This window comes from Centroberyx gerrardi, chromosome 6, assembly GCF_048128805.1.
Source record: "Centroberyx gerrardi isolate f3 chromosome 6, fCenGer3.hap1.cur.20231027, whole genome shotgun sequence".
Classification (NCBI taxonomy): Eukaryota; Metazoa; Chordata; class Actinopteri; order Beryciformes; family Berycidae; genus Centroberyx; species Centroberyx gerrardi.
In genome coordinates, this window is record NC_136002.1 from 34,533,455 (window position 1) to 34,548,588 (window position 15,134).

Genomic DNA, 15,134 nt, shown 5'->3' on the forward strand with positions numbered 1-15,134 from the left:
CTATCGCTAATGACTACACTGTTTCTAAGCCATTGAAGTTCATAGGAGAGAATAAATACAAATAAATATGAATAAATAATTGATGACGTGTTAAAATATGATGTTACATAGGGACATTTATCGTTAAATATGCAATAAATACATAAAAAGTGTAGCAGTAAAAACAAGGCAATTTAATTCATATTAAAGATTGAGTATATTTACATTGTGTATATTTGTATGTGTAAAAAGCAAGCATATTGTTGATTATGCATTTTTGTGTGTTTTAGTTTCACCCTTTCCTTGCGTTGTCAATAAACCTGTGGACAAATGGACAACTGTCTTCAGAGTCTTGATGTTAGGAAGGCGTTTATCTGACTGCCAAGTTATATAGAGCACATATACCGAGGGCAGCACATCCGTATACGTGTAGACCGGGCCTGAGCCTCTAGTCCAGCACAGGACCGACCGAGCAGCCAGATCTTCACAGCTGAATGTTGAAGTCGATCCTGAAGCAGCAGCAGCAGTTCCTGCAAACCTCCAACTCCATGAAGTCAGCAGACCACAAACCAACTTCTGATAAAATATAAAGTAAATTTTCTCCACCAGAGGTTTTGGTCTCAGCAGCTAATTTCACTTCTTCTACTGTGTGTCCTTATAACTGTCATTAACAGATATAACAGATAAAGACGGGGTTGTCTTCCTAGTGATCAACAGGTCATCAATTACGGACCAATAGCAGGCGGAGCTGCGGACGACCCAAACTCCGCCTCCTCCACCTTGGCTCCGCCCTCTGTCTCTCTTTGGCTGTAAACACAACCTGCAGCTTCAAGTGGAACTTCAGAAGCTCCAGTTTACAGTCTGAGGTACAGACTTACATTACGCCCCATTTCTGATGTGGATCAGGCCGCAAAACATACATGAAACAGGTTTGAGTGATTTTGGAGGGTCTATGTGTGTGTGTGTGTGTGTGTGTGTGTGTGCCTTCACCAACCAAAAATAAAAAACAGCACAGAACACCAGCACTTTTCCAGTCCAGACTGGTTTCTATAGATGTTAAACCAGTACAGACTGGTTTCTATAGATGACAGACCAGTACAGACTGGTTCAGTACCTTTGGGTCCGGTCGGTCCTGGCAGTCCAAAGTCTCCTCTGTCTCCCTTCAGTCCATCAGGACCGGTGACGCCTCGATAACCTGGAGGACCTGGGTGTCCTTTACAGCCTGGAGAGACAGACAGGCAGACAGGTAGACAGGTAGGCAGAGAGACAGGTAGACAGACAGGTAGACAGGTAGACAGGCAGACAGACAGACAGGTAGACAGACAGGTAGGTAGACAGGTAGACAGGTAGACAGACAGGTAGACAGGTAGACAGGCAGACAGACAGATGATGTTTACCTTTATGACCAGCCTCTCCCTTCTCTCCTGGAGGGCCGGGGTTACTGGGTACACAGGGCAGAGTGTCACCTGGAGGGGGGCGGAGTCATGAGTCAGGGGAGGAGTCAGAGGGTCAGGGGGGGGAGTCAGAGGGTCCGGGGGAGGGGTCAGAGGGAGGAGTCAGAGGGTCAGGGGGAGGAGTCAGAGGGTCCGGGGGAGGGGTCAGAGGGTCAGGGGAGGAGTCAGAGGGTCAGAGGGAGGAGTCAGATGATCAGTGGGAGGAGTCAGGGGGAGGAGTCAGATGGCCAGGGGGAGGGGTCAGGTGGAGGGGTCATGAGTCAGGGGAGGAGTCATGTGTCAGTGGGAGGAGTCAGAGGGTCAGTGGGAGGGGTCACAGGGTCAGGGGAGGGGTCATGAGTCGGGGGGAGGAGCAACAGACAGGTTTGTTACTGTTTTGTCATAACAGCCACAGGGTTTTACAGTAAGCTTGTTGCCAGGCAACACAGAACATTTCAGCTTCATTAGACAGTAGACTGTTATAACTGAACTAACTCCTCCCTCTCTGTAACTCAGCAGAGATCCAACCTGGATCCAGTTCACCAAGCTTCTCTCTGTCTGTTCTGAACACCCGGAGTCTGGCAGCTCTTTCCTGTTGCACAGGAAGTGATGTGTTCTACGTTTCCGGTTTGTTTGGAATCAACAGAAGAAGAAGAACTGGGTCGTTAGCATGAGCAGCGATAGCCACCATGGCTGAACAGACAGAGAGAAGAGAAACTCAAGCTGCTCCGCCCACGCTGTTTGATTGACAGCTGATCTGTGGGAGGTGCAGTGCAGAAACACCACAGTGAGGCTGAGGGACAAAGACGGAGACTGAATTTTCCAAAATGAGAATTTCACATATAATCACTTAAACCTTCTGCTCATGTTTAACAATAAGAAAGCAACATCAAAGCATCAGAAACAGAAACAGCAGTGATGAACTGTGAAACATGGATCTGTTTTAATCAAATCAATACTTTGATTAATGGTATTGGTGTATCCCTCTGCCAGCGTCTTGTTCTTCTGCCTTAGACTCCACCATGCTAGCAGCATGCTAACTAGGGGTGTAACGGAAAAAATCTGAACCGTTCGGTTCGCCACCCACGATTCAGGTCGTGCATGCGTGCCGCGGTTCATTCGGTTCTGTGTCCCCCCACTCCCCACGTGGGTCCGATCTCCCTGGAGAGTATCTGTCCAATCAGTTCTCAGAATTACATGTCAATCTACGATGACATCACAGCTGGATTAGCCTAACACAGCAGTAGCCTATGGAGCAAATTGTGGAATTTTAAGTTTCACTTTCAGACTCTGCTGCTGCTGCTCTGCTGGGCTGTGAATCGGCAAATGACTAACATGAAGTGATGCGCACATCACCGCATTAGAGATCGATTTGGATCAATTTGACCAACTTTTGATTTTGTGGCTTCCGTGTCGATATTGCAGCAGTGCGCCGCAGAAGAGCCCGACGTCACGTGACACATGCAGCAGGAGGAGAGGAGGAGGAGGAGAGCCGGTAGGACCAAAACAACTTTTTGTTCCCGCAGCAGCGACCTCTCAGCGAGTTCAGACAGACACAGAGCAATAACCAAAACATCGGGGGTAATGATGCGAGGGTCAGGGTTTTTTTTTTAACCCGCGAGCGCCCGATCCGACACGTCAACATCCAAACCCGCCCGTTCATTCTCAATATTATCTTCAATCGATTCAACCCGCCCCACCTGTGGATAAACCTGCGGGACCCACGGGTTTTGGGTTTACCCGCGCAGCACTACTTGGGCTGTTTATAGCAAAGATTTGTAGCCCTGTTCAGTAGTGGAAGATTTCAGTAGGTAGGCTGCATGATTTAAGTTGCATTTCATCTCGATGCCCTGGAGTAAAGCCACTTTGCATTTTATGTTGCAATTTATGTTGCTGTTGGCCTACATAGCCTACAATGCAGGGATATTTTATGTTAAAATAACAAAGAGCCAGTATTTACTTTACTTTTGAAAGAAAGTCTGTTGATTTTGCTATACTGGACTTTAATTTTCAGTGAAATTTTTTTTTAAATAAATACATTGTGTAAATTGGAATTTGCAATTGTACTTCTTCCCAGTGCACCAGATATACCGAACTGAACCGAACCGTGAGTTTTCTGAACCGTTACACCCCTACTCCTTACCCTTGACTCCTTTAGCCCCCGGCAGGCCGGCGGGTCCCGGAGGTCCTGACTCCCCAGGCTCCCCTCGCTGTCCCACCGCCCCCGACACGCCGGGCCCCTGGGGGCCCACAGGCCCCGAAGAACCCTTCGGCCCCTGAAGTCCTGGGAAGCCTCTGTCACCAGGGAAGCCTGGGAAACTGTCACCCTGACGGTAACAGACAGTGACTGTTAGAACCAGGTTCATAAAACTGAACCTCTCTTCCCTGGCTCTCCAGGCTCTCCCTTCACTCCTCTGTCACAGTAATATTTGTTCCATCTATTGTCAGGTGCTGTGACCTCTGACCCTCAACCTCCTTACTGTTGCTTGTTTGTAATGTTGGTGATCTAGGAACTGTTGTCTCTCTGGATACGATCCATCCTGAAAATCATTCATGATTCTAAACAGTGTTACACAGTAATGCATTAGAGTAATCAGATTACTTTTTTGTGGTAACGAGTAACTTAATGCGTTTATGTAATCAGTTATTAGTTACTTTCTCAAACTTACATTTCGCTACTTTTATTTTAATTTCAAGTGGTTAAATGTTTAGTTAGTGCAAATAAAAAAATGAAAGTATTGCGCTACATGATGTCATTAAAGCAGACTGTACGATGTCATTAAAGCAGACTGTACGATGTCATTAAAGCAGACTGTACGATGTCATTAAAGCAGACTGTATGATGTCATTAAAGGATAAGGCTGGTGTTTTTTTAATGCATTTCTTACCGTCAACAAATCCTATGAAAATAACAAAATCAGCAATGAATTTGTTTTGTTAACAAGTCTGGTCCATGTAGCGGTGCCCAGTGCAGCCTCATGTCCCAGCAGCCATAGAACTGCATTGTATTAAAAACTATTAAACCCCGTCACAGAGCCATGCTGCTGCTCTGCAGCATATTTCATCATCACGATGCACCGGGCCGGACGACTTTTTCCTCAAACGACTTAATAAGACCGTAAACACATTTTCCGTCTCAGGAAAGTAGTTCCGTAGCACAGAAAATAGTCCCCGGCGTAATAAAGAATTTGTTCCCATTTGAATTTGATTTGGTAATAACTACAACAGTCTGACTTTTCATGGTAACAGTTAGAGATTTTTAAAATGTAAACTATGTATTTGTGAGCTGTATTTCAAGGTTTTTAGCTTACAATTGGAGCCAATGACTTCCGGGTTGAAGACTAAAAAGGGAACGTGGGAAGTCAGAAAGTAACGGGAGGAGAGCAAACGCATTGTTGATGTTGTTATTTTCATAGGATTTTTTGATGGTAAGAAATGCATTAAAAAACACCAGCCTGATCCTTTAAAGCAGACTGTATGATGTCATAAAAGCAGAAGAAGATCTGAACTGGAAGCTTGTGAGTCAGTCTGCAGCAGACAGATCAGCTGACTGTTCACTGTGAACCAGCTGACTGAAAGACCTCCATGTTTTCTTTAGATAACGGCAGATTGTTACTTAGTGATGATTTCTATACAGTAAGAGTGATGACATCAGCAGATTTTAAAGGCTTGATTTTAAGTGGGTAATGTGAAAGTACTCTAATGAGTTTCTTTTAATAAAGACTAACTTAGTAAAGTAACTAGTTAGTTTCAAAAGTAACTTTCCCCAACACTGCATCTAAAGCAGTTCTCAACCGGGTCCTCAAGTTCCACCTGTCCTGCAACTCTTAGCTCCAACTCTACTCTGGCACACCTGACTCAGGTAGGGGCCACACTCTCATGGCACTGAACTGAATCAGGTGAGGAAGACCAGAGCTGCAGCTAAAAGCTGCAGGACAGGGAACTGAGGACCTGGTTGGGAACCGCTGATCTAAAGGATCCAGTCTGTAAAAGCTTCACATTTAGACTCTTGGTGTAATGTGTCTGTGCGGCTGACTGACCTCAGTGCCCGGCTCTCCAGGAGCCCCGGGGAGCCCGTCCGTCCCTCTTCTCCCAGTGAAGCCCGGTCTGCCTGGGGGGCCCCGCCGGCCCCGGGGCCCCTTCTCTCCTGGAGGCCCACAGAGTCAGTTACAGCAGACACACAGTAGAGACACAGTAGACACACATCAGACACACAGTAGACACACAGTAGACACACAGTAGACACACAGCAGACACACAGCAGACACACAGCAGACACACAGTAGAGACACAGTAGACACACAGTAGACACACATCAGACACACAGCAGACACACAGCAGACACACAGTAGACACACAGTAGAGACACAGTAGAGACAGCAGACACACAGCAGACACACAGTAGACACACAGCAGACACACAGTAGACACACAGCAGACACACAGCAGACACACAGTAGACACACAGCAGACACACAGTAGACACACAGCAGACACACAGCAGACACACAGTAGAGACACAGTAGACACACATCAGACACAAAGTAGACACACAGTAGACACACAGTAGAGACACAGCAGACACACAGTAGACACACAGTAGACACACAGCAGACACACAGCAGACACACAGTAGAGACACAGTAGAGACAGCAGACACACAGCAGACACACAGTAGAGACACAGTAGAGACACAGTAGAGACAGCAGACACACAGTAGAGACACAGTAGAGACACAGTAGAGACACAGTAGAGACAGCAGACACACAGTAGAGACACAGTAGAGACAGCAGACACACAGTAGAGACACAATAGAGACACAGTAGAGACAGCAGACACACAGTAGAGACACAGTAGACACACAGTAGACACACAGCAGACACACAGTAGACACACAGCAGACACACAGTAGACACACAGCAGACACACAGCAGACACACAGTAGACACACATCAGACACAAAGTAGACACACAGTAGACACACAGTAGAGACACAGCAGACACACAGTAGACACACAGCAGACACACAGCAGACACACAGTAGAGACACAGTAGAGACACAGTAGAGACAGCAGACACACAGTAGAGACACAGTAGAGACACAGTAGAGACAGCAGACACACAGTAGAGACACAATAGAGACACAGTAGAGACAGCAGACACACAGTAGAGACACAGTAGACACACAGCAGACACACAGTAGAGACACAGTAGACACACAGCAGACACACAGTAGAGACACAGTAGACACACAGTAGAGACACACAGTAGACACACAGTAGAGACACAGTAGACACACATCAGACACACAGTAGACACACAGTAGACACACAGTAGAGACACAGTAGAGACAGCAGACACACAGCAGACACACAGTAGAGACACAGTAGACACACAGCAGACACACAGTAGAGACACAGTAGAGACAGCAGACACACAGCAGACACACAGTAGAGACACAGTAGAGACACAGTAGAGACAGCAGACACACAGTAGAGACACAGTAGAGACACAGTAGAGACAGCAGACACACAGTAGAGACACAGTAGAGACAGCAGACACACAGCAGACACAGTAGACACACAGTAGACACACAGCAGACACACAGTAGAGACACAGTAGAGACACAGTAGACACACAGCAGACACACAGTAGAGACACAGTAGACACACAGCAGACACACAGTAGAGACACAGTAGACACACAGCAGACACACAGTAGAGACACAGTAGAGACACAGCAGACACACAGTAGAGACACAGTAGAGACACAGTAGACACACAGCAGACACACAGTAGAGACACAGTAGACACACAGCAGACACACAGTAGAGACACAGTAGACACACATCAGACACACAGTAGACACACAGCAGACACACAGTAGACACACAGTAGAGACACAGTAGACACACAGCAGACACACAGCAGACACACAGTAGAGACACAGTAGAGACACAGTAGACACACAGCAGACACACAGCAGACACACAGTAGAGACACAGTAGACACACAGTAGAGACATCAGACACAGTAGACACACAGCAGACACACAGTAGAGACACAGTAGACACACATCAGACACACAGTAGAGACACAGTAGAGACACAGTAGACACACAGCAGACACACAGTAGAGACACAGTAGACACACAGTAGAGACACAGTAGACACACAGCAGACACACAGTAGAGACACAGTAGAGACAGCAGACACACAGCAGACACACAGTAGAGACACAGTAGAGACACAGTAGACACACAGCAGACACACAGCAGACACACAGTAGAGACACAGTAGACACACAGTAGAGACACAGTAGACACACAGCAGACACACAGCAGACACACAGTAGAGACACAGTAGAGACAGCAGACACACAGCAGACACACAGTAGAGACACAGTAGACACACAGCAGACACACAGTAGAGACACAGTAGACACACAGCAGACACACAGTAGAGACACAGTAGAGACACAGCAGACACACAGTAGAGACACAGTAGAGACACAGTAGACACACAGCAGACACACAGTAGAGACACAGTAGACACACAGCAGACACACAGTAGAGACACAGTAGACACACATCAGACACACAGTAGACACACAGCAGACACACAGTAGACACACAGTAGAGACACAGTAGACACACAGTAGACACACAGTAGAGACACAGTAGAGACAGTAGACACACAGCAGACACACAGTAGAGACACAGTAGACACACAGCAGACACACAGTAGAGACACAGTAGAGACACAGTAGAGACATCAGACACAGTAGACACACAGCAGACACACAGTAGAGACACAGTAGACACACATCAGACACACAGTAGACACACAGCAGACACACAGTAGAGACACAGTAGACACACAGTAGAGACACAGTAGACACACATCAGACACACAGCAGACACACAGTAGACACACAGTAGAGACACAGTAGACACACAGCAGACACACAGCAGACACACAGTAGACACAGTAGACACAGTAGACACACAGTAGACACACAGTAGACACACAGTAGACACAGCAGACACACAGTAGACACACAGTAGACACACAGTAGACACACAGTAGAGACACAGTAGACACAGTAGACACACAGTAGAGACACAGTAGAGACACAGTAGACACAGTAGACACACAGTAGACACACAGTAGAGACACAGTAGACACAGTAGACACAGTGTAAGCAGACCTAACTCACTGTACTGTGTGCATGAGACTCAGCTGCAGAGGCCGGCTGCAGATCAAAGATGTATTCATGTGTATGTGGTCAGAACAGTGTGTGATCAAAATAAAACTTTACTTTCCCACCGGGACAAGACCTGATCTCATCTGGTCTTAACCACCGGGACAAGACCTGATCTCATCTGGTCTTAACCACCGGGACAAGACCTGATCTCATCTGGTCTTAACCACCGGGACAAGACCTGATCTTAACCACCGGGACAAGGCCTGATCTCATCTGGTCTTAACCACCGGGACAAAACCTGATCTCATCTGGTCTTAACCACCGGGACAAGGCCTGATCTCATCTGGTCTTAACCACCGGGACAAGGCCTGATCTCATCTGGACTTCTGGACTACTCCCTTTTCAACTTTCAGACTTAATCTTTGGCGAGGAGAAAAAACGTATATATACATAATACTTACATATACATACAAATTACATACAAAATTTGGACTATTGGACACTTAAACCTTTTTTTAAACTCTTCTTTTGGATTATCATGATCAAAAATCTATTTTCATTTTTATATTTTTGCATCCATTTGACCTTTATACTCATTATATTTGACTTGTTTTTATACAACTAGAAGGAAATCCTTTTGAGCTGTAAGTGTATTATTTCACTCTGCTTATTAAACCAGCATATTGATTTAAACCCTGAGTGTGTCCGGCTCCTGCTCTCACCACAGGTCACGCTAACGTCTGCTTCACCTGAACGCTCAAGTTTCAGCGTTTACGTCTTCGGAGCGTGCGGGATCAGCTGACGGGATCGATCCGTATTTCCGCCTAATTTGCCGAAGGGCGTGTCGGCACACGGGCGCCGCCCGCACGGCGACGAACAACAGCCGAGTCGTGTCACTGACAATGTTTGATCAGATTTTCATATCTTGCTGCTCAGATCTCATAGTCAGGTTGTAGCTGGAGGTTTTGAACATTATAACGTAGTTATTCTGCTTTTCAGCCATCAGAAGCTGAAAACATCTCAGTGGAGACTCAGTGGATTTCAGGGTGTGGGATGTGAGCTCTGGGCTCCAGGTCTTCAAGACTCAAAGAAACTTAGTTTATAACTGACTTTTAAACTCTATTTTTCTATTTGAATTTTATGACTTTCTCATTTCTTTAGTGTAGCAGAAAACAGTGTCATCAGGAGAGTGAGTGTTGTGTAAGGAAGGCAGACGGAACACGTTAATTTACCTTTCAGGTCGACTCACCTGGAATATCCTCCACAACCATGTCTCCTTTCTGACCTTTGACCCCTCTGACCCCTGGAAACCCCCGCAGGCCCTAGCAACCAAAACAAACAAATGGAAATCAGAAAAAACAAAAGTCAGCACCTGGCTGTCCTGTCAGGGTGCTGCGACCTCTGACCTCTGACCTCACTCACCTGTCTGCCTCCCTCCCCAGAGTCTCCAGCTGAACCGGGCTCTCCTCTCGGCCCCGAGGCCCCTGGGAGCCCCGGTAACCCTGGCAACCCAGGCTCGCCCACAGGGCCAGGGGGGCCCTTCTCTTCAGTGGGGGGACACAAACACTCGCCACGACACCCTACACACACACACACACACACACACACACACACACACACACACACCACCGACTGTTATAGGAGTCAGTTTGAAGTGACAGCTGTCAATCAAAGCAGCAATGCTGAGTCCAGGAACTGACCTTTGACCCCTGGGAAGCCCCAGGCTCCTGGGGGCCCCTGGTCACCCGGCTCACCAGACTGTCCTGGGGCTCCAGGCAGACAGTATCGACCTGCAGACAGAACCAAGTCAGAACCAAGTCAGAACCAAGTCAGAACCAAGTCAGAACCAAGTCAGAACAAACCAGGTCAGAAACATTCATCATATTATCTGTTAATAACGTCACTAGATCATATTATCTGTTCTTGGGGAACGAGTGTTCTCCTTCATGAACAGAAGAGAACAGAACAGAACAGAATAGAATAGAATAGAATAGAATAGAATAGAACAGAATAGAACAGAACAGAACAGAACAGAATAGAACAGAACAGAACAGAACAGAACAGAACAGAACAGAACAGAATAGAACAGAACAGAACAGAACAGAACAGAACAGAACAGAACAGAACAGAACAGAACAGAACAGAACAGAATAGAATAGAATAGAATAGAACAGAACAGAACAGAACAGAACAGAATAGAATAGAACAGAACAGAACAGAATAGAACAGAACAGAACAGAACAGAACAGAATAGAACAGAACAGAACAGAACAGAATAGAACAGAACAGAATAGAACAGAATAGAACAGAATAGAACAGAACAGAACAGAACAGAATAGAACAGAATAGAACAGAATAGAACAGAACAGAATAGAACAGAATAGAACAGAACAGAATAGAACAGAATAGAACAGAACAGAACAGAATAGAACAGAACAGAACAGAATAGAACAGAACAGAATAGAACAGAACAGAACAGAATAGAACAGAACAGAATAGAACAGAATAGAACAGAACAGAACAGAGAAGAACAGAATAGAACAGAAGAGAGCAGAACAGAATAGAACAGAACAAAATAGAACAGAATAGAACAGAACAGAACAGAGAAAAACAGAATAGAACAGAACAGAGAAGAACAGAATAGAACAGAAGAGAGCAGAACAGAATAGAACAGAACAGAATAGAACAGAATAGAACAGAGGAGAACAGAATAGAACAGAGGAGAACAGAATAGAACAGAATAGAATAGAACAGAGGTGAACAGAATAGAACAGAACAGAATAGAACAGAATAGAATAGAACAGAATAGAATAGAACAGAGGAGAACAGAATAGAACAGAACAGAATAGAACAGAGGAGAACAGAATAGAACAGAACAGAATAGAACAGAATAGAATAGAACAGAACAGAACAGAGCAGAGCAGAGCAGAACAGAACAGAATAGAACAGAACAGAATAGAAGAGAACAGACAGAACAGAACAGAATAGAACAGAACAGAACAGAATAGACAGAATAGAACAGAACAGAATAGAACAGAATAGAACAGAACAGAGAAGAACAGAATAGAACAGAAGAGAGCAGAACAGAATAGAACAGAACAGAATAGAACAGAACAGAGCAGAACAGAACAGAATAGAATAGAACAGAACAGACTAGAACAGAACAGAACAGAGAAGAACAGAATAGAACAGAAGAGAGCAGAACAGAATAGAACAGAACAGAATAGAACAGAGGAGAACAGAATAGAACAGAACAGAATAGAACAGAATAGAACAGAGGAGAACAGAATAGAACAGAACAGAATAGAATAGAACAGAACAGAATAGAACAGAGGAGAACAGAATAGAACAGAACAGAATAGAACAGAATAGAACAGAACAGAACAGAACAGAATAGAACAGAATAGAACAGAATAGAACAGAACAGAACAGAACAGAATAGAACAGAACAGAACAGAACAGAATAGAACAGAACAGAACAGAACAGAATAGAACAGAATAGAACAGAACAGAACAGAACAGAATAGAACAGAACAGAACAGAACAGAACAGAATAGAATAGAACAGAATAGAACAGAACAGAACAGAACAGAATAGAACAGAACAGAACAGAATAGAACAGAACAGAACAGAACAGAATAGAACAGAACAGAATAGAACAGAATAGAACAGAACAGAACAGAATAGAACAGAACAGAACAGAACAGAATAGAACAGAACAGAATAGAACAGAATAGAACAGAACAGAACAGAATAGAACAGAACAGAACAGAATAGAACAGAACAGAACAGAATAGAACAGAACAGAATAGAACAGAACAGAACAGAATAGAACAGAACAGAACAGAATAGAACAGAACAGAATAGAACAGAATAGAACAGAACAGAACAGAGAAGAACAGAATAGAACAGAAGAGAGCAGAACAGAATAGAACAGAACAGAATAGAACAGAACAGAGCAGAACAGAACAGAATAGAACAGAATAGAATAGAACAGAATAGAATAGAACAGAGGAGAACAGAATAGAACAGAACAGAATAGAATAGAATAGAACAGAACAGAATAGAACAGAGGAGAACAGAATAGAACAGAACAGAACAGAATAGAACAGAATAGAATAGAACAGAACAGAGCAGAGCAGAACAGAGCAGAACAGAATAGAACAGAACAGACTAGAACAGAACAGAACAAAGAAGAACAGAATAGAACAGAAGAGAGCAGAACAGAATAGAACAGAACAGAATAGAACAGAGGAGAACAGAATAGAACAGAACAGAATAGAACAGAATAGAACAGAGGAGAACAGAATAGAACAGAACAGAATAGAATAGAACAGAACAGAATAGAACAGAGGAGAACAGAATAGAACAGAACAGAATAGAACAGAATAGAATAGAACAGAGCAGAACAGAACAGAATAGAATAGAATAGAACAGAACAGAATAGAACAGAGGAGAACAGAATAGAACAGAACAGAATAGAACAGAATAGAACAGAACAGAACAGAACAGAGGAGAACAGAATAGAACAGAACAGAATAGAACAGAACAGAGCAGAGCAGAACAGAACAGAACAGAATAGAAGAGAACAGAGGAGAACAGAACAGAATAGAACAGAACAGAACAGAATAGAACAGAGCAGAACAGAACAGAACAGACAGAACAGAATAGAACAGAATAGAACAGAATAGAACAGAGCAGAACAGAACAGAACAGAACAGACAGAACAGAACAGACAGAACAGAACAGAACAGAACAGAACAGACAGAACAGAATAGAACAGAACAGAATAGAACAGAACAGACAGAACAGACAGAACAGACAGAATAGAATAGAATAGAACAGAACAGACAGAATAGAACAGAACAGAATAGAACAGAGCAGAACAGAACAGAACAGACAGAATAGAACAGAACAGAATAGAATAGAATAGAACAGAATAGAATAGAGCAGAACAGAACAGAACAGACAGAACAGAACAGAATAGAACAGAGCAGAACAGAACAGAACAGACAGAATAGAACAGAACAGAATAGAACAGACAGAATAGAACAGAACAGAATAGAATAGAATAGAACAGAACAGAATAGAACAGAGCAGAACAGAACAGAACAGACAGAATAGAACAGAGCAGAACAGAACAGACAGAACAGAACAGACAGAATAGAACAGAATAGAATAGAACAGAACAGAACAGAATAGAATAGAACAGAATAGAACAGAGCAGAGCAGAACAGACAGAACAGAACAGACAGAATAGAACAGAATAGAATAGAACAGAACAGAATAGAACAGAACAGAATAGAACAGAATAGAACAGAACAGAACAGACAGAACAGACAGAACAGAACAGAACAGACAGAATAGAACAGAATAGAACAGAATAGAACAGAATAGAATAGAACAGAACAGAACAGAACAGACAGAATAGAACAGAACAGAACAGAACAGAACAGAGCAGAACAGAATAGAACAGAATAGAACAGAATAGAATAGAACAGAACAGAACAGAACAGAGCAGAACAGAACAGACAGAATAGAACAGAATAGAATAGAATAGAACAGAACAGAACAGAACAGAGCAGAACAGAACAGAATAGAACAGAATAGAACAGAATAGAATAGAACAGAACAGAACAGAACAGACAGAATAGAACAGAACAGAACAGAACAGACAGAATAGAACAGAATAGAACAGAATAGAACAGAACAGAACAGACAGAATAGAACAGAACAGAATAGAACAGAATAGAACAGAATAGAACAGAATAGAATAGAACAGAACAGAACAGAACAGAACAGAACAGAATAGAACAGAACAGAACAGAATAGAACAGAACAGAACAGAATAGAACAGAATAGAACAGTATAACCAGTTCTGGTGATGTAATAAGAGCAGAGCTGTGAGACCTGGAGCCCCCTGCTCTCCTTTAGGTCCTCTGGGCCCCCGGGGGCCGTGTTTCCCAGGTTCTCCAGGTGTGGGGCCGTTGATGAACAGCTGACCGGGTTCTCCTTTATCTCCCTTGGAACCTGGACCTCCCCGGCGGCCCGGGACACCAGCCGGTCCTGAGAGAGAGGAGCATTAGCGTTTAACCTCATACCACCTTCCACTGGTTTCTACTGGTTTCTACTGGGAGATGACCAGTACAACACAGTCTTCTACTGGTTTCTACTGGTTTCAACTGGAGCTGACCGGTACAACACAGTCTTCTACTGGTTTCTACTGGTTTCAACTGGAGCTGACCGGTACAACACACTCTTCTACTGGTTTCTACTGGTTTCTACTGGGATCTGACCGGTACAACACAGTCTTCTACTGGTTTCTACTGGGATTTGACCAGTACAACAGTCTTCTACTGGTTTCTACTGGGATTTGACCAGTACAACACAGTCTTCTACTGGTTTCTACTGGGAGCTGACCGGTACAACACAGTCTTCTACTGGTTTCTACTCGTTTCAACTGGTTTCTACTGGGATTTGACCAGTACAACACAGTCTTCTACTGGTTTCTACTGGT

At 44.2% G+C, this 15,134-nt stretch overlaps 1 protein-coding gene across 1 annotated transcript in view; it reads right to left on the reverse strand.

The window, feature by feature from the left end:
• The window catches only part of col4a4 (collagen, type IV, alpha 4), a 60,152-nt gene that overhangs the window by 43,243 nt on the left and 1,775 nt on the right, over positions 1 to 15,134 (reverse strand). The window contains exons 3-10 of the mRNA XM_071896359.2: positions 14,528 to 14,683; positions 10,318 to 10,407; positions 10,040 to 10,197; positions 9,867 to 9,939; positions 5,453 to 5,559; positions 3,556 to 3,739; positions 1,377 to 1,445; positions 1,094 to 1,201 (exon numbers count right to left, since the gene is read on the reverse strand). Of these exons, the coding sequence (XP_071752460.2) occupies positions 1,094 to 1,201; positions 1,377 to 1,445; positions 3,556 to 3,739; positions 5,453 to 5,559; positions 9,867 to 9,939; positions 10,040 to 10,197; positions 10,318 to 10,407; positions 14,528 to 14,683 (945 nt within the window). The remainder of the gene's footprint in view (positions 1 to 1,093; positions 1,202 to 1,376; positions 1,446 to 3,555; positions 3,740 to 5,452; positions 5,560 to 9,866; positions 9,940 to 10,039; positions 10,198 to 10,317; positions 10,408 to 14,527; positions 14,684 to 15,134) is intronic.